Source organism: Ochotona curzoniae, unplaced genomic scaffold, assembly GCF_017591425.1.
Source record: "Ochotona curzoniae isolate NIBS_2020 unplaced genomic scaffold, NIBS_Ocur_1.0 scaffold_4701, whole genome shotgun sequence".
Taxonomy (NCBI): domain Eukaryota; kingdom Metazoa; phylum Chordata; class Mammalia; order Lagomorpha; family Ochotonidae; genus Ochotona; species Ochotona curzoniae.
Window position 1 is genome coordinate 68143003 of NW_024467122.1, and position 23650 is coordinate 68166652.

The window sequence follows — 23650 nt, forward strand, 5'->3', positions numbered from 1 at the left end:
GTCGCTGTTGGCAGGATTCAAGTTCCTCTCCTCTAGTAATCATTAACTACATGACAGGTGACCGTGAACTGCAACCTCCACACTGAGCTGGAGGAAGCTAACCATGCTCTTACAAGAGCCTCATTTCCTGGCACCTGGTGCGTCCACTGCGCAGCTGGGACTAGCAATGGGCTCACCTTGCAGGCAGACAGGGAACCAGTGCTCCATTATCAAGTACATTAGCCTAGAGGCTTAGACACCTATGTCTCTGGTTTGATTCTTAGGTCTGGTTCTGACTCAGTGCAGACTGTCAGAGGTAGCAGGTGATGGCTCAAGCAACTGGTTTCCTGTCATCCACACGGGCAACCTGCACTGACTTATGCAGGTGTTTAGGGGAGTGAACTGCTGGGTTGCTAGCTCAGCCTGTCTGTCTCTGTCCTCTCTGTACTCTCAAAGTAGTACATTTTTTTTTGTTAAGATTTATGTATTTATTTATTTTTGGAAAGGCATATCAGATTAATGGAGAGAAGATGAGACAAAGAGAAAGATCTTCTATCTACTGGTTCACTTCACAGTGGCCACAATGGCCTGAGCTAAGCTGATCCAAAGCCAGGAGCCATCAACCTCTTCTGGGCCTCCCAAATGGGTGCACGGTCCCAAGGACCTGGGCCATCCTCTGTTGCTTTTCCAGGCCACAAGCAGGGAGCTGGATGGAAAGTAGAGCAGCTAGGACACAAAAATATGGATTTAGCCATTAAACCATCCACATTGGGCCCAAAGTACATTTTTTTTTTAAATGGAAGGGAATAGGGCTTTGAGGAAGGTTAATCAGAGACAGGATGAGCAGTTGCTTTTGCAGTCTGGACATCAAAACTCAGCTTAAATCCTGATGCCCCCACAGAGCTTGGCAGGCCCCTCTGAGCCTCTGCTTTCCCATCTGTGATGTGGGGATAATAACAACATGTGACAGAACAGTTAAGTTGTAAATCAGTGTGTGTCTACAAAGTGACAAACCCAGTACCCCTTAATAAACAGTAACAAATCATTGTTTATCTTCCAGTCTTTTCTACTCCCTCTTAAGTTTCCCCTTGATGTAGAACAAGCCTTTCTAAAATCAAGATGTGGGTGTCAGGGGTTCCCAAAATGGCTTCCAAATTCAGTATGTGCAGTTGCACATGAAGTTTCAGAGCAGTGTTATTCCTAACAGTCCCAAGGAGGAAGCAGCGTAAATGTACTCTAGCAGATGAACAAAGTGGGGTTGCTCTGGACAATGGCACAGCTTTCTGGGACATTCTTGTAGATTCCCATGCAGTTCTGGGGTCAGCTGCAACCCAGATGAGCCCTGAGCCACTAAAGTATCATGCTAATGAATGAAACCACACACAAAATGCCACCTGGTGTATAAATCCATTTCTATAAGATGCCCAGAATAAGCTGGTACACAGAGGCACAGACCACATCTGGGGTGATGAACGTGTTTTGGAGTTGGTGATGAAAACCATGGAACATTGTGACATGGCTAAAAGCCACCGAATCACATACTTCAAAATGACAAGTTATACCTCAATAAGAACCACTGTGGTGTATGCATGCATAGACGCCTTGTTTTTCCAGAGGTGAGTCCCTAGCATCTGTCCATTCTCCAAGGACACTGCTATCTCTAGAAAATGAACTACTTGCATGACCTGTGGTCCCGGGCAGTCAAGGTTTTCCTCTGCTCTGAGCCTCCTTGTGGCAGCACCTCCTCCAGCCTCACAGGGAATGCTGTGTGAGGCAATGCACTGATTACCCAGTGCCAGCCTGGTCTCCTAACTATAGCCAGAGCACCCTGCCATTGCTGTCCATTTTCACCATGGCACCGGACACCAGCAGGCGACCAGTGCACACAGCTGGCCACACTGCTCTGAACTAGGCATCCTCCTGAGGGAGTTCTTGTCTATGGCTCCCGTAGGTCATGCCCTGAAAGGTCTTCCAGAGTTTCACAGCCAACCTCAGGTGCGACTTCCTGCAAGACAACTTCTAAGAAGCAATGTAGAGGAGAAGCAACTTATGGAAGTGTGCTTTCTCTCTTTCTTTATTGCTCTGCCTTTCAAATTAATAAATCTTAAAAACAAAACTGAACACAGGAGTAAAGAGGAGGAAGACAGAAGAGAGAGAGGAAAAGGAAACAGACTGAGGGCCTGATGGGAATCATTAGGCCATGTCCAGCTCTCCCTCTCAGCTCCCATCCCACTGCACCCGCAAACCCAGCTGTGGATCTAGGTACCACCTGGAAGAAAACATGAAAGCAGGCAGAGGGCAACTCCTCCCTCTCCAGCCTTCCATGGCTTGCTTGCACTCTACACCCAACCTAGCAAGCTCAAGGAGATCCTTACATTCTCCCCACCCCCAAGGCCAATTTCCTCCCCTCCCCAATTCCTTCCTCTCCACCTGACTCCCACTACACTGGTCTGCTTGCACTTTGTACTTCAAGCTCTCAGGCCTTCGCCTTCTCCCCACTTACACTCCTTGTGTCACCTGGCTCAGCCCTTTACTTGGCTATCACCTCCTAGAGTGCCTTCCTTGACCTCTCTGTATATGACAGCACTGCCACTGCTATGCCCAGGTCCAACTTCCACGCTGCACAAGTTTACCTGATGGCTTATTTTACATTTAACTTTTATAATTTAAAAAATGCACTAACTTAGGGATAGATGTTGTAGCTTAGTGCGTTAAGCCACCTGCATCAGAGTGCAGTCCAACTCCCTGCTAACACACCCTGGAAGGCATCAGATGCTGACTCATAACTGAGCCCCTGCCACTCATGTAGGAGACTCAGCTGAAATTCCAGGCTCTTGGCTTTGGCCTGATCCAGCCATGGTTGCAGCAGCCATTTGGGGCATTGAACCAGCAGGTGAAGAATCTTTTTGTCTCCGTTTCTATCTCTGTTTCTCTGTCATTCTGCCTTCCCGAGTAGATGAAATAAACATTTAGAAACGTATTTATTAATTAATCTGAGAGACAGAGAGATCTCCCGTCTACTGCTTTATCTCCAAATGGCTACAATGGCCAGGACTGAGCTGGACAGAAGCCGGGAGCTGTGAACCCAGCTCTCTTCTTCCATGAGGGTGGCAGGAACCCAGCCACATGGGCCATCACCACTGCCACCCGGGTCTGCGCTGGCAGGAAGCTGTAGTCAGAGTGAATCCCAGGGACCCTAACACGGCACACGGGCATCCTAGCCAGCGCTTTAACTGTTAGGCCAAATGCCCACCCCTGTAGTTTTGAGTTTTGGTAATTCCCTCTACCTCTTCAGACCTCTCGACTGCTGGTATCTCTTTCCCAGGATGCTTAGCACCCTGCCATCCCAGCCCTTAAAACAATCCTACCTCTGACTCTACTGCAGTGGCTGCGATTCACTGGCATGTGAATGACCTTGGAGCCCAATCCCTGCAGGGGCACCTGCCTCTCACAGAACTAGCTGAATGGGGCAGGATTAGCAGAATTGTCCACTCATGATAGAAAAACCACTCAGGATAGAAAAGGCTCAAGGGGCTGTTACCATGGCACAAGAGGCTAATCATCCCTCCTGTGGCACCAGCATCCCATGTGGGTGCCAGTTTGAGTCCTGGCTACTCCAGCCCTCTGCTAGTGCCTGTGGGAAAGCAGTGGAGGATGGCTCCAGTTCTTAGGACCCTGTACTCATGTGGGAGACCTGGAGGAGGTTCCTGGCTTTGAATCAGCTCAGCTCTGGCTGTTGCAGCCATTTGAGAAGTAAACCAGTGGATGAAAGAGCTTTCTGTCCCTTCTCAATGTGAATTTGCCTTTCAAGTAAAAGTAAACATATATATATATTTTTAAAGTAAACATATTAAAAAGAAAAGGCTCGGGCCCGGTGCAGTGGCGCAGTGGTTAAGGTCCTCGCCTTGCACGCCCGGGATCCCATATGGGCGCCGGTTCTATCCTGGCAGCCCCGCTTCCCTTCCAGCTCCCTGCCTGTGGCCCAGGAAAGCAGTCAAGGACGGCCCAAAGCTTTGGGACCCTGCACCTGCGTGGGAGACCCAAAGAGGCTCCTGGCTTCGGATAGGCATAGTATCAGCTGTTGCACTCACTTGGGGAGTGAATCATCGGACGGAAGATCTTCCTCTCTGTCTCTCCTCTCTGTATATCTGCCTTTCCAATGAAAAAAATAATAAAAATAAATCTTTAAAAAAAAGAAAAAAAAAAAAAGAAAAGGCTCAAGCCCACAGCTTGAAAGCCAACACACAGGCAAGATGAATACTGTTAGCAAGGCCCCAGGCCCAGCAGGGCCACTGCTGAACAAACGACCCTATTGATATGTCAGGTGGGGGGCTAATTCCAAGGTCATGGGTAGGAGATACACAATTGCTCATGTCTAGGGCATATCTACAGATGGCATACAACAGCAGGGCCCCCATGGAGGAGGCTGCCTCAGCGACAACCCCCCCGCCCTTGCTAAGAGCTCCCTACACTGCTACTGTGTCTCAGCCTGGAAAGTTGGAACAGTGCAATCTCTTTATCGGAAAGAAGGCAGGGGACCAGTGCGATAGCATAGTGGTTAAAGTTCTCACCTTGCACATGCCGGGATCCCATATGGGTGCCGGTTCTAATCTCGGTAGCCCCATTTCCCATCCAGCTCCCTGCTTGTGGCCTGGGAAAGCAGTTGAGGACGGCCCAAGGCTTTGGGACCCTGCACCCACGTGGGAGACCTGGAAGAAGTTCCGGGCTCCTGGATTCGGATTGGCTCAGCTCCAGCCGTTGCGGCCACTTGGCGAGTGAACCATCGGATGGAAGATCTCCCTCTCTGTCTCTCCTCCTCTCTGTATATCTGCCTTTCCAATGGAAATAAATAATTTTTTAAAAAAAAGAAGAAATTGGCACACACCCTTGCAGGAAAATCAGGGACGTGAGGTACAGAGGGAGCTGTGCCCGCCTTTTCTTGCCCTCTCTAATCCACAGACCCACAACAGTGCCTACCTTCCTGGCCCGATGGTCCCTCTGGGATGCCTTGGGGCTCTTGGACACTCTTCCTTTTCTTGTCAGAAAAAGAAGTAAGAAGATCAAAAGCTGTGGCTGACACCACATTTGGTGCTGCAGATGCAAATGATCTGAGCAATGACAGCAAATAGCAGCACCAGGAAGGCAGAACAGAATTCTGGCTTTGCAAGAGATGGTTTTCTCTGAATGCCAGGCCCCCTTGGGAACCTGCCAGCAGCCTGCAGATTTGCTCTGTGCTGCCCCTCCTGCCTGCGAGTCTATGGAAAGCAGGAGGACCTGCACCTCCTTCCTGCCCCAGGCTGCTGGGCCCGGGCCCTGCTGCCTCAGCCACCTGCTTCTCCAGGCAAAGAGCCCCTGAGACTTGCAGGACCCTGAGTTTCTACTTCTCCCTCAGCAGGTGGGAGGGCTGCAGAAGGGCTGAGTACCTACATGTTACCCTACCCAGGGTGCACCCAATGAAGGAGGTAGGACTGTCCCATGTCCGTCCCCTCCCTGACCTGTCTTACTACTCTGAGATAGGTGTGAGCATGGATGCTCTCTCTGTTTTAACACTTCTTGAGCTCATCAATACACTGACGTTTTCAGATCCAGATCTCCCCAAAGCTCCTCCCCTCCCCAAGTCCTGTGACAAAAATCCAAAAGGCTTGAGAGCTGGACATGGCAAGTTAGGGCCATGTGTGGATGGTGTTTGGATTCTGGTTGCACCAAAGCAACTATCTGAGAGCCTCCTGAGAAGAGCTTGGCAGGAGGGGGTGGGCGGGTGCCTCTGTAACTGGTATCCAGATGAGTAGGAGGAATAAGTAAAGATTTTTTTTTCTTGGAAAGGCAGATTTATAGACAGAAGGACAGACAGAGAGAAAGAGCCCTGTCTACTGATTTACTTCCCATGGCTGCAATGGCCAGAGCTGAGCTGATCTAAAGTCAGGAGCCAGGAACTTCTTCCAGGTCTCCCACACAAGTGCAGGGTCCCAAGGCTTTGGGCCGTCCTCGACTGCTTTCCCAGACCACAAGCAGGGAACTGGATGGGAAGCAGGGTCACCGGGATTAGAACTGGCACTCATATGGGATCCCAGTGCATATAAGGTGAGGATTTTAGCCACTGAGCCATTTTGCCAGGCCCTGATGCTGATTTTGTTAGGTGTATTAATGGCTCCGTGGATCTATTAAAAAGAGTCATCAGAGATTCATGCTGAACTATTTATGAATTAGAGAAATCAGGGGTTTGCTTGACATCACCCACACTGGGAGTAACTGGTTTGGCTCAGTAGGTTAAAGGGTTGCTTGAGCTGCCACAGCCCACTTCAGAGTTCAAGTCCTGGCTCTGTTTCTGATCCATGCTCACCTTGGGAGGCAGCAGACAACGACTCAGTCCTTGGGTCCCTGCCACCCATGCAGGAGACACCTAGATCGAGTTCCTAGCACCAGACATCTGCCTGGTTATTGTGGGCTTTCAGGGAAAGAGCCAGCAATGAGACCTCTGTCTTTCAAAATCCTAAGCACCCCAGAAAAAAAGCGCCTGGGTATGGGTGGCAAGACGAAGGAAAGGAAGAGGCCATGACTTGATTCCTGTTGCTGTGGGGATAATAGCTACACACAATTTCCTCCACATTTTTGTGCATAAAGGGCTGGCATTGCAGTATAGTTGGTTAAGCTGCACCTGCAACACCAGCATTTCATGTGGTGCTGGGTTAAACCTAGGCTGCTCTACCTCGAATTCAACTCCCTGATAATATGCTGAGTAAATCAGCAGAAGATGGGCTAAGTCCCTGGGATGCCCATATGGAAGACCCAAATGGAGGTCCCGCCTCCTGGCTTTAGCTTGGTCCAGTCCTGGCTATTATGGCCATTTGGAGACTGAATTAGCAGTTGAAATATCTATCTGCTTTTCTCATTCTTCCTTTCTTTCTCTAGCTCTGTCTTTTAAATAATAAAATAAATCTTAAAAAAATTAAAACATAAAACTTTCCCCTTTTAAAGCCCTGTGACTTTTCTCCAGACTATCTCCAGTCAACAAATAGCTCCAAGTTCCTGACCCCAATCTGGGCTTCCAAGTGCCACTCAGCAGCTCCATAATGACGACACAGGTGGGGGACAGGGCCTGTGCCAGTGTTGGGGAAACTTCCCTGAGACAGCCCTGCTCTCCAATGCCCTTCCGGCCACATGTCAGTCAGAAGTTACCTTCTCCTATTTTCTAGAAAGTTTAGTTGATGTTATATCACTCAACCACAGCCTTCTCCTCCTCTCTAGTGGTCCCCAACCCCACCCCCCCAAACAGCACCATGCATGTTTGTTCCCCAGAACCAACCCCTTTTTCTAACTTGAATCTGCCCACTGTGGAAATCTCCTAACCAGCCAGGGCCAAGAATCTTCTCTAGGGATCTAGAATTCCTCAGAGGAGAAGGAGCCTGCAGTTCCCCCAGACATCTACAGAAGCACAGCTGGGGAGCTGGCTGGGCACACAGCCACCTTGCATTTGGGCAGTGATGGAGAGAGGTGGGAAGACATCACCTGCAGGATGACCTGCAAGGGAGGCTGTGTGTGGAGGAGGCGGTGCTACTGTTCTGCTCCATCCTTCCCCTCCCTTGTCCTTCCAGACTCCTGCATCTGCAGAATCATCCATTTGCAAGCCCTGGCTGACCCAGTTGGGAAATCTCACCCTAAAGGGCACAGGCCTCCCCCAGGGCTGACTGATCAGCCCCCACAGGGTTTCCATCCTTACTCTTCCCCCAGCTCTTCCCACAAGCCCTCTGTGTGTGTCTAACCAGAGCCTGGAAGTTCACCTGAAACACAGTCTGGCTAGCTACTAAAAAATCCCAAATGGTGGCACAGGGGCTCAGAGACAAGCTGTCCCACCCTGCCAGTATCAGCATTCTGGTCCACTGCCCTCGCCCCAGGCACTGTAGCCTTGATGCCACTGTTGAAAGCCAGTGGTGGGTGGGAGGAGCGCAGAGCAAGGGACTCCTCCCCTTGTGACCCACAGGCCCTGCTCCAGGCTCCCTACAGCCTCAGCACCTGGAGCTGAAGCAGCAAGGGGCTCACAGGAAGGTCCCGGATGGCTCTGAGGCTCCCAAAGGGCTTGAGAAATTTCTCAGTTCACTTTAATTGACCTCTCAAAGCCCTCAGTCCGGAAGTAAGGCTGCTTACCCACACCCAGAGGAGACGGCATCTGCCAGCAACTGGCTAGGAACATGCAGAGAAGACCATGTCACCTCTGGGAAGACAATCAGTCTTGGCAGACCTGCCTCGGAGCCAGCCCAGGGTCTGAGCATCAAGCCCTGTCCCAACAGTTATTTGGGGCATACCCAGCATGGATGGGTGTGTAGTTGTAAGCCTACTCTATCAACACAACTTCTTCTCTCTCCTGCTTTCTAATCTCCCTAATGCAAGTCACTACCAACATGGCACTCTTTCATAGCATCTTTATTTTGCCCTTTGTGGGAAAGCTTGGCCTGCATGGCTCTGTCGCTGACTTCCTCTCCTTAGGAAACCTGGCAGTGTTGAATCAAAGGGACTTTTAATATTGGCAGCATCTGACACCAGACACACACGACATCCCGAGATGGTGCAGGTAAGTTCTTGGAGGGACTGCAGACAGGTCGGTGGCTCCAGTTCTCTCAGATGGAGCTTAGGAAAGGGGCTGCTTTGCCATCTCTCACAGATTCCATGATGCCTATTTCTAAATGTTCAAAATCAGGCAGCATCCCTACTAATGGCATTGCCTCTTCACAGCTGGTCTGGAGGGAAGGTAGGTGCTCCGGGAAGGGTCTGTGTAGCCAGGGCTAGCTCTCCGGGACCACCCAGCCCCAGGCTGTCAGCCTGACTGGCCCTACAACAACACACTGATGCAGGGAGCACATCTGCAGGAGCGCTGGCAGCTGGCCTCTGGCACGCAGAAAGGCTTTTTGTCCCCAGCTGGTGCCAAGGCTAAGAACACAGCTCCCTGCTCTCTGCACAGCTGCCTGATTTCTCATTTGCCCTCTCTGAGGGTGCCACAGCTTAAGATGGCAGTGGCTGTGGGATCCTTCATCAGATTCTCCATCTCGGACTGTTTTCATTCTTAACGGAGCATGTCCGATGGATAAAAATATTTCTGTTACAAGGAATATTTCACGAGATACCTGACACAACCCAGCATACTAATAGAAAAGGAGACTGGTTTCCTCAGATGGAAGTCTTCTGTATTGCCTTAAGTCATTGTCTGTCCCTGCTGTTGCTCCCAGGGCATGTTGCATTGCACACCCAGACTGTTGACCTGTCCAGAGTCCAGCAATGGCTGCCCACGACTCCAGGGAGAAAGGCGGAGCTCTTGCACACGGCCCACACCCTGCAGGTCCCACCTTCTCTGCAGACCCCCACGGCACACTGTTGTCTTCTCCCCCTCCAGCTTTCTCCATCCTTGTGTTTCCAGCCTTCCATGCCCCTCTCTTGCCAGAGACTTCCACTGTGAACACGTTTCTCGCCCTTGGACTGTTTGGTTGATCTCAGCTCCAGAGCCACTCACTCCAGCAATGCCTCCCCAGCCTCGATGAAACCCCCACCACAGGCTATTTCTGTTTCACACACATCCCAGTTGCAAGTTCTCCATTTGCATGTGTCCTAATGTGTATTCCAGTTCTTCACTGGATCCAGAAATCCACAAAGGCTGGAAGCAGTAATGGTTTTACTCAACGCTGTTCTCCAGACTCATGCTGAGAGTGTAGACTTGGGTGGGTGCCAAGAACTTGCCAGGAGATAGATGCACCTATATACCACCCATCTCCAGAGTGGTTGGCAAACCTGGGGCATAAGGGGAAACAGAGGCACAAAGCTGTCACCACAAACTGCCACCTCTGCCCCCACTGATGTGATCATGGACAAACCCCAGCCTCTCTCTGCTTTCTTCTTTCTATATTGGGAATAACACTTATCCTGCCTATCTGACAAGAGGTGTGGTATGAGGTTGTGGACAGACTTTGCAATCGCACAATCTGTCCTTCCATGCCTGGGCTTCCAGCATAGCTCTCTGGGCCTTCCTCCACACTCAGTCTCTAGCAGCCAAGTTCACTGGGTCAATGGCTCAATGGCTAAATCTTCACCTTGCAAGTGCCAGGATCCCATATGTGTACCGGTTCATGTCCTGGCTACTCCACTTCCCATCCAGCTCCCTGCTTGTGGCCTGGAAAAGCAGTCAAGGATGGCCCAAGGCCTTGGGATTCTGCACCCACATGGGAGACTTGGAAGAAGCTCCTGGCTCCTACTTTTGGATTGGCTCAGCTCTGGCAATTGTAGCCACTTAGGGAGTGGACCAGCACATGGAAGATCTTTCTCTCTGTCTTTCCTTCTTTCTGTAAATCTGCCTTTTCAATAACAGTAAATAAATCTTTTTTTAAAAAAGAAAGGAAAAAGACCTCTTTGCTAAGCACATGTTGATCTTTACTCTCAGCAGAGAAGAGTGGAGAGGGCAGAGCAGAGGAAGATGCCTCTTCCCTCCGGTACTCAGATAAGCAGAGCTCTGGATGGGAACAGTGACTAACTTCTGAGACAGTCACCTGCAGATGTATGCACTCCACCAACACCTGGCAGAAGAACACATAGAGCTACAAACACATGCGGTTGCTTACTGGACCTCTAGGCTCTGAATGTTCATATTAACTCGGCCTGGTGCTGAGGCATAGTGAGTAAAGCTACCACCTGTGATGTCAGTATCCCAGATGGACGTTAGGTTGTTTCCTTGCTGTCCCACTTCCAATCCAGCTTCCTGCTAATACACCTGGGAAAAGTAGTAGAAGAAGACTAGATGAAGCTCCTGGCTCCTGGCTTCAGGCTAGCTCCACCCTGGCCATTTCAGCCATCTGTGACCCAACAAATGGGAGATGTCTCTCCCTCTCTTTCCCTCTATCTCTGTAGTGCTTGATTTGCTTTCAGATAATTAAGTATATTTTAAAATATTTAATTGTTTTACTTGAAAGTCAAAATTACAGACACCAGTGACCTTGCTGGTTCACTCCCCGAATGGCTACAGTGACCATGTGGGTCTGCCATGTGGGTGCAGGGGTCTAAGTCCAGGGGCCATCTCTGTTGCTTTCCCATGCCATTAACAGGGACCTGAGTCAGAAATGGAGCAACGAGAACATGAGGCAACACCCATGTGGCATGCTGGTGCCATAGATAGATAGAAGAGTAGCCTGCTATGCCATTGCGTCATCCCCAAAAAGTAAATACTTATTTAAAAATGAAGGTTATATTTGCATCAAAGTCTCATTTTTTCTTCCCACATACCTCAACTTAGGGGTAGGTATCCTGGGTTACTGTTTAATCGATTCTATTTATTGTGAAGGATTCTAATGACTCAGAATCTGAGTCAAGTTCTTTGTCAGTTATATAGAAATAATAATAATAATAACAATGACACCAGCCATCCTCTTGCCTCCCAGAATTCTTCAAAGCATCAGGTGAGGTCATAACCCTAAGAAATTGAAAAGTTAAAAGTTGGGCCGGCGTAGTGGCCTAGTGGCTAAAGCCTTGAACACACAGGGATCCCATATGGGTGCTGGTTCTAATCCCGGCAGCTCCACTTCCTATCCAGCTCCCTGTCTGTGGCCTGGGTAAGCAGTCGAGGATGGCCCAAAGCCTTGGGACCCTGCACCTGCATGGAAGACCTGGAAGAAGTTCCTGGCTCCTGGCTTTGGATCGGCTCATCACTGGCCACTGCAGTCACTTTGCAAAAAAAATAAATACATCTTAAAAAAAAAAAAGAAAAGTTAAAAGTTACTGCAAGTAAAAGAGAATATTATGTTTTTTGCTAAGCACTTGAAATTGCCATGCTGGCTTAGCTCTCCTTGGCTAACTCAGACACAGCCCAAGATCTGCCCTCCGGGAGATATGTAGGTGGGAAGCAAGAAGTGAATAAACTCCTCATCAACCACTAAGTATCCTCCACCTGTAGAAGGCGACTCTGCAGGATGTCCAAGTCTCCAAGAGGGTTCACAGCGTGGCTGTCCTCCAGAGAAATGAAGAGTGGTTGTAGGGTCGTACAGAGAAAACCATGAACCAGCATCTCCATGATCCTGGGGTCGGTGCAGTGGGTTGGAGGTCAGCAGGCAGGGAAGACCACACTTCCACATATCAGCCAGGGGCGGAGGGGGGGGCATTGCTCATTGGACCTGGGGCTCAGAGCTGCACGCTGCCCAGTACCTGGTCCCCACAGGCTTTGCTGAGCAGCTACGACAAAGTTCCACCTGTTCCCCCGCGTAGCATGGAGCCAAGGTTGTCTGTGCATCCACTCTCAGGCTGGAAGCTGCTCACCACTTCCTGTATCCACTGCAGGTCTGCAGAAAGCTCCCGCCTCAGGGTCTCAAACTGCTCTTGCACATGGTCCAGCTTCCTGGCCACCCCACCGAGGCTGCAGCTTGTGGCTCTGAGGTCTTCTCGCAGGAGCTTCTTTAAGGACTGCACCTTGCGGAACTCGTACCTGAGCTGGGAGAGGTCATGCCGGGCTCTCTCATTCTCTTCCCGGTACCAAGCCTCCTTCTCATTGTAGATGGAGATCAATGCCTCCACGTCATCCTGGAGGGTAGCATGGGCCCCTGCCAGGGCATGGCATCCCTGATCTGCCCGTGCCACGTCCTCCACCACGTGGGCAAAACGCTCAAAGTTGACGTAGGTGTTGTTGGGGGGCATGCTTGAATGGCATTTGAGCGTGTACTCTCGCAGGTGCTTGGTCTTCAGCTGGGGGGGCTGTGTCTTGCGCTGTTCGGGGGTGCTGGCTTCTCCTCCCAACTAACGAGTGTTCAGATAGAGAAGCAGACAGTTAATGTGGCGCACACCCCCACAGCGCAGCTGGAAGGCACACACGCAGGCTCTTTGCCATTCACTGCACATGCCAGGCCATGGGGAGAATCAGTGAGTGGAGCACCCCCGTAGATCTCAAGGAAGTCAGGTGGGGGGTGCTTTGTGCATACTCACTGCCGGAAAGAGGGTTCCATGGCTGTTAGAGGGGGTGTCCACATTCTGCGTATTTAAGGGGTGCTCATGCAGACAGGCAGCTACAACCAGAATTCTACGGGAACGCTCCCCAGAGGGCTGGAGTACACAAGGCCATAGCTGACCAAGGGAGGAGATGGGGTGGGGGACTCCTCACACCCCAGCCAGACTCAAAGCACTGAGCAAGAGGCAGCACAAGCACGCCAAACTCTGCACTCTGAGCTCAGCTGCACCTGCAGGCCCCATCCTTCAATCAACCGATGAACCTGATCTCCTCCCAGAACACAGCAGCCTCCTTAACTGTACTATGCAAAAGCCTCTAACCCCTTCTGATCTACACACTCAATCATCCTCCTGGCTTTCTGACTTCACAGTGACACCAAGTAGGATGCTTGCCTTAGGGCGTGTGTGTGTGTGTCTGTGTAGAGCAAGGCAGCCAGCAGGACCACGGGCCAGGAACCTAGTGGCTGAATCTACACTCCCCAAGCACAAGACTCTCTGAAGAAACAGCATTCATAAGGCTAATGACACATGGTGCACCTGTCAGTTCTTCCCTCCTGGAGAGGGGACAGAGGTGCCCCCTATAAACCCAACCTGGCTGCCTCTGTCCTACTGGACTTCTGTCTCAGAGTCCAAGTCCCAAAGCCTGCTGCTGCCCTAAATGGCAGCTATCACTCAGAACCCCAGAAGTCAGAAAGAAGGAGTCCTGGACAAAGTGTTGTGTTCAAACCATCACTGGCTTCTCTACCACTGTGGAGTCCTGACTTTCGCCTTGAGAAGTGACGATGACAAATTTAGGTCCCCCAGGAAAACAAACTCCGACCACATTTTCTGAGGATTTCATTGCCCAAATGATCTGAGAGCTGTGCAAACCCAGCTGGATAGGCTCAGGCCCTGCGGACCCCCAGACCAACTTCTGCCTGTGCCCCAAGGTCAGTGTTTCTGCATCCAACTGCTTTGGCCAGCCCTAGAAGCAGATCAGAGCCCTGTGGCTCACTTGAACTCACTGTGCCATCCTTACCGTGATCCAGGGATGCGAGAGTGCCTCTTGGATTGTGAGCCGCTGCCTGTAGTGAGGGCAAGAAGACAGTGGTGATCCTCAAGGCCAGAGTGGACAGCAACAGCCTCCATGGCCCCCTCCTTCCAGACCCACCTCTGGCACTCTTTGACTTCTGCTGGCAGGCCAGGCTGGATGAGGATTGGCTACCCTCCCTGCTCTCTAGGCAGAGTCTGGGCAGACTCTGCAATACGGTGTCTTACTACCTAAACCTTCCCACTTCACCCGCTTTGATCCCAAAGTTGAAAGGCCTAACGCTGGGGCCGGTGTTGTGGTGGAGCAAGTAAAGTTGTCACCTGTGATGCTAGTATCTCATATGGGTGCCAGTTGTAGTCCTGGCTGCTCCATTTCCCATCCAGGCCCCGCTAATGTGTCTGGAAAGGCAGCGAAGATGGCCCAAGTGCTTGGGTCCTTGCAGCCATGTGGGAGACCTGGAAGAAGCTCCCGGCTCCTGGCTTCAGCCTGGCCCAGCCCTAGTCATTGTGGGCCATTTATGGAATGAACCAGCATGTGGAATCTCTTACTCTGCCTTTCAAAGAAAGAAAATAAATCTTTTAAAATCTATATGAGAGCTACAGATGTCCTGTTGTTTCCAGAATGTTCCAAAAGCCAGCTCTCCACTGTGGAGCCCCAGATCTGTTTTTCTGTTAGCCTTCCCATCCCTCCTCTGTCCACGGCTGCTCTGTAACCTGGCAGGAGCACCCTGGGGAGGGCAGAGTCCCTGCTCAGCTGCAGACTCCACCCTGGCTCACTGTCTGCAGGCTGTGGGACCAGGAGGACATGGCTGCAAGGTTTGTGGTCCTTTTCTGCATACCAGCTGGGCCCTACTGGATACCCAGCACCCAGTCATGTGACTCTCCTTGACTCCATGGCTGTGGAGCTCCCCCAGGTGCTTGCAGGAGGCACAGAGTTTGCAGGTCGACTCTGCACTCTGGGTTGAGCCTGCCTCAAGTGGCTTAGAAGTCCTGCCATTTTGTCTCTCCAAATCTGAGTTCCAGGTGCTGTGGGACCAGCTGCACAAAGCCATGAGCTCATAAGAAACCCAGGCTGACTTCCAAGTCCTTGCGCATGGGTACATGCACGTGCACACACACGCAAACACACAATCACTTGCAGGAAGACTCCAGCAGACAGCTGAGCGACCGGTCTCAGCCAGCCCCCACCTGTCTGTGCACCTGACCCATTTAAGTAACAGGTGCAGCAAAGCAAGGGCGGGCTGACACAGTCTTGAGAGAGATGACAGAAGAGGGACATGCCCCAAGAACCCAACGCCTCTCTCTGTCTCCCTACCGGGTCTCTTTCACCAGAAGCTTCCGAATGAAGTCCTTGGCCAGCTCGCTGGTCTGGCTGAAGAATTCCTCGTCGAAGTCGTAGCTCACGGCCGTGATGTTTGACAGTGTCTCCTGCTTTGTATCACCCAGGAAGGGGGAGGCTCCACTCAGGCTGTGCACACAGAGGGAACAGTATGATAATGGGAACACGTGGGATGCGAGTGATGGGCTTGGGGCATCCTGATCGGTCCTGCTGGCAGGGGAAGGGACTGGGCCTCACTAGATATCCAACCAGCAGCCTTTCTAACCATGCCCAATTCAGAACATTTCTACAGAGCTCCTGTTAAGGATTTGATAGAGCAAAAACTGTCTTTGAGGCCAGGGTTGTGGCACAGTGCATTAAGCTGATGACTGCAACATCAGTGTGCCATATCAGAATACCAGTTTGAGTCCCAGCTGCTCTACTTCCAAGCCAGTTCCTTGCTAATGCACTTGGGAAAGCAGCAAAGGATGGCCCTGCCACCCTTGTGGGAGACCCATATGGAGCCCCTGGCTCCTGACTCCTGGCTCTGTCCTGGCCCAGACCTGGCTGCTGCGAGGCATTTCGGGAGTCAATCAGTGAATGGAAGATCTCTCATTCTATGTGTGTGTGTGTGTCCTCTTTCACTCTGCCTTTCAAGTGAATAAGACTTTAAAAAGGAAAAAATTCTGTCTTCAAGGGATGCCAAGAAACAGATTTTCATAGCATCTGGGAAAACAGACAGGAAGTCAGATAAAGGCCGGAGCGGCAGGGGAATCCCAGGGAAGGGGCCAGGACAGCTCTGTGGAAGAGCTGGCATTTGCGTTTCTGGTGTTTTGAGGAAGGAGGCAGCTGCCAGGGAAGAGAGGAGAAGTGGGGAGGAACTTCCAGCAACAGCCTGGGGGACATACATGCAGATGGGCTCCCAGCACCCACCATGATCAAGGACGTGTCCCATGGAACGCCACCCCTGGCTTGCACTCCAACTAACCCTGGGCTGCCTCTCCCTGGCCTCTCTGTGCCCGCGTCCCTTCTTTGTGCTCCCTGGCTGGATTCATGACTTGATTTCACAAACGTACTCCAGCTAGAAACATGGTTGGCACCTTGGCTTCTTCCTCCTACCACCTGGCCACATCTAACTTGGCCAAAACGCCCACTGGCTCCATTGGCTAAATCCTATAATGTGTCATCCCTAGTCCTGAGTCCTAATGGTCACTATTTTGATATTTAGATTGTGAGATTTTAATCCTGGACCTGAATCCCAGTTTTGCCACTCTTAGCTGTGTAACCCTGGGCAAATTACTCAACCTCTCTGGGCTGTGGTTTTCCCATCTGTAAAGTAGAAAAATACTTCCCCCCCCCCACATAACAGTTGTGAAGAACAAAGGTATATCAAGTGCCTTATGTGATTCTAGCTCATATTAAAGGCTACGGAATCAATGGCTATGATCATCGTCATGTTTAGAATCAAAAGAACTTTCTATGACCCTGTACGTTCTATCAGATCACATTTAGACTTAGGCCAGGCCCCGGAAGTTGGTCCCCAGCTCATGCTCAGGATATTGCAGTCACGCTACACCTGTTCTCTGTGCCTTTTATCGCATTTTCTCAGCCCACACATCATCTACCTTACCCCTTAACTGTGGGAAAACTTTCATTCCCGACAGTCCAGTTCTCTGTCTCTCCTGTTTTCTCTTCCTCAACCTTTGGCAGCACCTAGCAAACCCACAGCTCTTCAGAGCCTGTGATGGTTGGATGGTTTACATGTTGGAGACTGAACTTTCAAATCTGTGCTCTAATGGTACCTGGAGGTGGGGTCTTTGGGAGAGGAGGCGCACGAGGTGAAGTCTCGAGCCACCAGAGGGCCCCGGCAGCTTTACAAGATGAAGAGTCGTGAGCTAGCACACCTGCTTTGGCTCATGGTGCAAGGCTCTCGGCTGAGTGATGCTGTGGCGAGAAGGCAGTGGCCCAGCGCCAGGCACCTGTCAATATCATGCTCTGGATGAATGCGAGTGGGGAGGGTGAGCCATGTGGCATCTCTCTGAGACAGGAAGCCTCTAGCCTGCAGGGAAAGTTCTCCTCATGTCAGTCTGTGGCATAATGCCCTCCAGTGAGCAGGCTGAGTTCAAAGGAGCCACACGAAGACCATGTACCCTATGTGCTGGAATTCCTCAACAGTTCAATCTGAAGACCATAGGTCCCCAAAAATCAAGGTTTGTAAACACCAAAGTCAGAGTCGGGTGCGGGTATTAATAAAAGATTTGGAAGGCATGCCCCCTCCTGGAAATCAGGACTTCAGAGACAGGCAGTGCCTGGGGCCTGGCGAGCACTAGAAGCTCTGGGCGTAGAGCCTCAGCCACACCTCGGGGGCAGGCACGGCATCAGGGCCAGATTGTAAGAGGTGGCAGTGAGGTGGGAATCGGCTCTCAGCTGTTGTAGGGGGAGCAGTGGCCACCGGGTTCTGCTGTCTGCAGGCCAACCCCTACCCCAGTATGCCAGAAAAATGGCACTTCCCGCAAGTGCTGGGAGGGAAGTACCGGATGGTCTCCTACTAATGGTCGGAGGTACTGGAGCTGGGGCTAGGAAATGTGCCTGTGTGGCTTCTCTGGGCTCCTCACCATGGCCCTGGAGGGAGGTCTGTGCTCATTTTTCTGATGGTCAAAAGCAGGTCCAGAAGTTAAGAATGTACCCAAGGCCACAGAGGTGGAAAAGGACAGCTGGCCTCAGATTCCAGCCTCAGTCACTGCCAGGACACCAAGGACCTGGGCAGGCAATCTTTGCTGCAACAACCAAACACTCAGGGACAGGAAAGAAAGGAAGGTAAACGCATGTGAGCGAGTGGGGGAGCGGAATGGAATGAGGAAGAGAAGGCAGGATCCAGTGGGCGTGGCAGCCTTGGGGCTATCTGAGGCTGCTGCCTGAAAGCTCATACCAAGTGTGGGAGGCTGGGCAGGGCGTGGTCCCTGTGTGAAAGCTGGGGGCTGCTCTCCAGGACTATTGGTCCATCCCAACCACAGGGACAGACATGTGAGATACAGCTCGGGGAGCTCTTCCTCAGGCTTGCACTGTGGGCTGGATACATCCAGCTTTGGGCAAGTGTCCATCTGCTTGGCCCGCCCTTGTGCCTCCTGGTTCCCACAGAGCTAAGCAGGGGTATGGCACGAGGATCAGCAACACTCACAGGATGTAGGTGATGACGCCGATGCTCCTGCGGAACAAACAGCGGTCAGATCAGGCCCCTTTGACCCCCGCCCCCACCCCACTCCAGATCAGCCAAGGATGACACCCCATGTGGGTCTCAGGAGGGACAGAGGCCCACACCCCTCTCCACCCTACCATTCAGTGGCAGCTTGGGATGCATTTGGAGCCAAGTTCAAGAGCAGATTCCTACACTCACAGGCTATAAACCTCTTTCTCCTTGGAAGATGAGGACAGTGACAAGCACCTTGCCAACTGACCCATGCATGGCTGGACATCTGAACACCGCTGATGAAGGCACTTGGCCAGATGGAAGGATTCCCACAGCAGCAGACTCAATTACTGCGGCATCCCCAAGCCATACAGTGTTCAGAATGTACCAGGCTCTCCAGGCTGATGGACTGAACCGTCGTAACTGCTCCTTCTCCTAGCTGGGGCAGGCCCTGCCTCTCCCTGCCCTACCCCTCACTGTTGACTTGGCCCCCTCTGAACCTCTCCGCCTACAGGTATACCCAGATATAGGCCCAGTACAGCTGAAGCAAGCAGAGGCTCTGACAGGTGCTTATGGGGAGTGAAACATTCACTGTCCGGGGCTGTCACCTCAGGCAGGGTCCAAGGCCCCCTGCCCTTGCCAGGAGTCCTAGGCATGCAGGAAGCCAGTTGGACTCACCACATGTCAGCTTCCAGGCCAAGAGGTTCATAGTTCACAATTTCTGGAGCTAAAAAAAAAAAAAAAGTAATGTGAGAAACTTAAGAAGGGTTTAAGAGAGTGAACAGCTATAGAAATGTAGGAGTCTTTGGTGGCAAATGTCTTCATATTGAGTCCCCAGTGAGGACCCAAGAATCCTGCAGAAAGGGCTTCCCTGGACCTGAACATTGGTGCTTCCCATCTGCCATGTTCTTGGGGTAAACCCTAATTCCTAATGTAACTATATTATGGGCAACAGCCTAGAGGTGATTATGTCATGAGGACAGAATCCTCAGTGAGGGAATTGCTCTTTTTTGTTATAGATATTTTAAAATTTATTTGAAAGGCAGAGATGCAGGTAGATGGGATTGAAGAGAAAGACATATATACATACATATATATACACACATACACACACACACACACATATATATATATATAGAGAGAGAGAGAGAGAAAGAATATCTTCCATATGCTGGTTCATTCTCCAATGGTCAATGGCTGGGCTGAACTGGGATGAAGCCAGTAGCCTGAACTCCATCAGGTCTCCCACATGAGAGGCAGGTGTTAACGTACTTGGGTCATCTTCCTCTGCTTTGTCAGGTGCATTATCAGGGAGCTGGATTGGAAGTGGAATAAGCAGGAACTGAACAGGCACCCAGAGGGGATAGTGGCATTACAGGTTACAGCTCAACAACATGACCCCACACAGAAGGGGATTTCCTACAAGAGAGTTCCAAGAAAGCCCAGACCTTGCCTAGCCATGCGAGGACTCAGCAAGCAGTCACCATCTCTGTATAAAGCAGAGGATAGACTCTCACCAGACACCAGACCATCCATTGGCACATTGATCTTGGACTTGCGAGCCTCTAGAACTTTAAATAGTAATGCTCTATTTGTGAACAGAATCCCCAGTCTCAGACATTTGGTGAGTGCTTCTGGGAGAGCCAGGACAGGAACTACCTGCTGTCCTGGTAGAAAGAAGCCTTCCATTTGCATGCTTTGACAGAGAAGAGAGGAAAAGTCCACTAGGATACCCAAGAGGCAGGTGTAAGAAAGAGAAATGGGGCTGATGAGTGCTGCTCTGAAGCCAGACTGAGAGGGAAAAAAAGCAGGCAGAGAGGGTCATCCACCTGCCTTGGAGGCTGCCTCCCCTCAGAGGGGTGAGGGGATGGTGCTGCAGACCACTAATATGATGACAATGAGGTGTCCTGGGCAGCTGGCTGTAAGGGACTGGCCAGATGGAAATAGGAGCTGGGTTAATGATGCGGTGACCAGGGGAGGAGAGGAGGCCAGGAGAGGGGCATGGCTAGGGAGAGAAAAGGACCAGTCATTGCTGCGCAGAGACGCCCTGCGGAGTGAGTGCTAAAACATTAAGGCACTGCAGCATTTCCAGGCCTAACAACAGGAGGTGGAGATTCCAGCAGGGGTGAACAACTGGAGGTGAGAGAGAAAGGGTGGTAGCTGGAGAGGAGGAACAAACAGACCTATTCAACCCTTCATGGGAGTGGGGAGTGAGAAAGCCCACAACCACTTATCTAGGATGATATTGAAACCACAGCACCTGCAACAGGTGTTTGGCCTAATGTTAGAAACCCACATCCCACACTGGGAGGCATGGGCTCTGACCTGATTCCAGCTTCCTACTAATGGGAGGCAGCAAGTGCTCAAGCACTTGGGTCCCTGCCACACATGTTGGAAGCCTAGAGTTCTTGGTTCCTGGCTCCAGCCTAGCTGTCACTGTGGGCCTTTGGGAAGGGAACAGTGGATAGACACTTCGTTTTTCAAAAAACAAATTTTAAAAGTAGTTAATGGAAAATGCATATTGTGAAAAACCTATGTGCAAATTTGAAAATTTTCTGCACCATACAATCAAGTTAGCTTTTCATTCTATGTGTCTGCAAATATTTTTTTCTTTTTTAAAGCATTAGATTTATTTCAACATGTACATTCAAAAAAAAAAAGCTATTTGGGAGGGAAGATGGGAGGGAGGTGAAGGAAAATTCCCATCTGTTGATTCATTCCCCAAATGGTCATGGTAGCCAGGGCTAGGCTAGATCAAACCAGGAGACCGGAACTCCATCTGGGTCTCCCATGTGGGTGGCAGGGACTAACTACTTATACCATCAACTACCGAGGGAGGTGAATTGGGAGTGAAGGATACAGGATTTGAACCGGTGCTCTGATGTGGGATACCAGCATTGCAGGCAGTAGTTGAATGCACTGCACCACGGTGCCAGCTCCTCGTTGAGTATTATCAGTTGTGTCTATAGAGCACAAGGCATGATGCCTGGCCTATGACCAGAGCTCCATGCTCGAGGGTGTGTAGGGTTGGGGTAGCACAGTCCACAGTGACTGCAGAGCTAGCACAACCTGCAAATCCATCAGGGCTCTCGGTCCTCTCCCCTCTGGAGGACCATTTCCTCAACATCCCAACCTTAGTCATGAGCATCAGTGAAAAGCTTCTAGGGTGCAGGACAGGTGGATGGGGACTTGAGTTTAGGGTGAAAGACCTGGAGGGAGCAGCCAGGCCCTGTGGGAACCAAGCACCTAGGGAAACAACAGCTAGGCACCCAGGAAAGGCAGGTGGGCAGATCCGGCAGCAGCAGATGATTTCCTGTTTCTGTGCAAGAAATCAAGCTCGTTCAGAGAAGGGTGGGTTTGTGTGATTGTACGGGGATAGGGTGAGTTCAAATCTTCACACTAAACTCTGCTAAGGGCAGATGCTAGGGCCAGCTTTGGGAAGAGGTGCTGGCTCCACTTGGCCATGTCTGCCCTGCTTGGGGCTCAGAGCCTGCACACGGACAGCTCCTCAGGCCATCACTATGGTGCTGTGGGTTAAGTTGCCATCACCTACAGCACTGACATCCTATTTAGATCCACAGTTCAAGTCCTCCTGGCTGCTCTGCTTCTGATCCAGCTCCCTGCTAGTGGGCTAGAAAAGAAGCAGAGGATGGTCCAAGTGCTTGGACCCCTGCCAACCCACATGGGAGACCTGGATGAAGTTCCAGGCTCTTGGCTTTAGCCTGACCCAGCCCCAGTCACTGCAGTAATTTGGAAGTGAACCAGCAGATAGAAGACATTTTTGTCTCTGCCTTTAACTCTGCCTTTCAAATGCATACATGTATACATACGTACAAAAATATTTTTTAAAGAGCCATTTCCGTCCAACTGTAGGCAACTGCCTAGATTGCCTCATACCCAGGCAAGTATTACATTACTGGGAGAAAAGCAGCCAACAACTGGTTGGCATTCTGGGCCTGGTTAATGCCAACTCTGTGTTAACTATACCAATGTGCCAGCATAGTTTTCTATTACACTTTATTTTCAAGATCTGGAGGGAGAGAGGTAAAGTGTTCACGGTACCACCCCAGGGGCACACTGGCCAGGTCCATCCCACTGCCATGCATTCCTAGAGGGGGTGCATGCATTGTAAGGGGCCAAGGAACAGGGGATAGGTCAGATGTGGGCCCACTGAGGGCTTCTTTGATATGCATAAAATTATTTCTGGGAACTTCCATAGACCAGGCCACTGTACTCACAGGTAATTGAGGGAGTTAAGATGAGATGAATCAAAAGGGGAAATCTGCAGGTGTTCCTGGGTAAGGCTAAAGCACTCACCCATCTGCATAAGAGCTGGGCCAGGCTAGGTCACAGTACCTGCCAGTGCTTATGTTTGGGGCTGGGTCTGGTAGGTGTTCTTTGGGGGTTCTTTCCGGTAGGCTGCAGTACCCATCAGAGCATAGGAAAGCCAGGGATACAGCCAGGCAGGGCCGGGCCAGGTGGTAGCAACCACAGTAACCACTGATGAGTGTCAAGGCTGGGAGGTAGGCATAGTAGGAGTTTCTGGAGGTTGCTCTGACTAAGGTGCAGTACCCAACAGTGCACTCAAGAACTGGGGCTGGGTTGCACTGAGTTGGATTAGGCCCCCTTCACACATATGTGAAAATTAGTCCTTGTGGTGGGCCATGAAGGGGTTTTTCAATAGCCCTGGCTGGGCTAGAGCATCCACCTAGGGGCAGGCTGATCTGGGCTAGGCCGCAACACTCACTGGATTGAGTGAGAGCCCGGACTAGGGGACTGGCTAGGCAGCTGCACCCACTGGTCCAATCCTGCACCCACTGGCATGCACTAGAGGATAATCTGAGGACCCCTCAGGTGAGGTTTCTTAAGGGGTTCCCCAACTACATTGCTGTGCTTGATCCTTGACCACAGGGAAAATCACAAGGATACATGGTGCAACCCCAGAGCACATGTTGCAGACCTGGGTGTCACCTCAGTTGCTGACCGTTGATACAACAATGGAGAGCATACCCAGACTCACACAAAACACAAGCCAGCCAGCTCACCTAAGTTAACAGAGGACTTCAAGTACCTCTTCAAAGACAAAAACGACATTCCAGGCCAGGCTCTACAACAGGCACCTAAGGGTCTGTGGGCACACTGAGGTAGACAAGGAGAGCCAATAGGCCTTAGAA

The 23650-nt window shown here is 51.1% G+C and overlaps 1 protein-coding gene across 2 annotated transcripts in view; it reads right to left on the reverse strand.

The window, feature by feature from the left end:
• DAPK2 (death associated protein kinase 2) overlaps positions 1-23650 on the reverse strand; it is a 124006-nt gene that overhangs the window by 3905 nt on the left and 96451 nt on the right. For both annotated transcript variants that reach the window (XM_040968587.1, XM_040968588.1), the window contains 4 exons: positions 19155-19203; positions 18468-18494; positions 15287-15439; positions 13961-14006 (listed from right to left, as the gene is read on the reverse strand). In XM_040968587.1, the coding sequence (XP_040824521.1) occupies positions 13961-14006; positions 15287-15439; positions 18468-18494; positions 19155-19203 (275 nt within the window). The remainder of the gene's footprint in view (positions 1-13960; positions 14007-15286; positions 15440-18467; positions 18495-19154; positions 19204-23650) is intronic.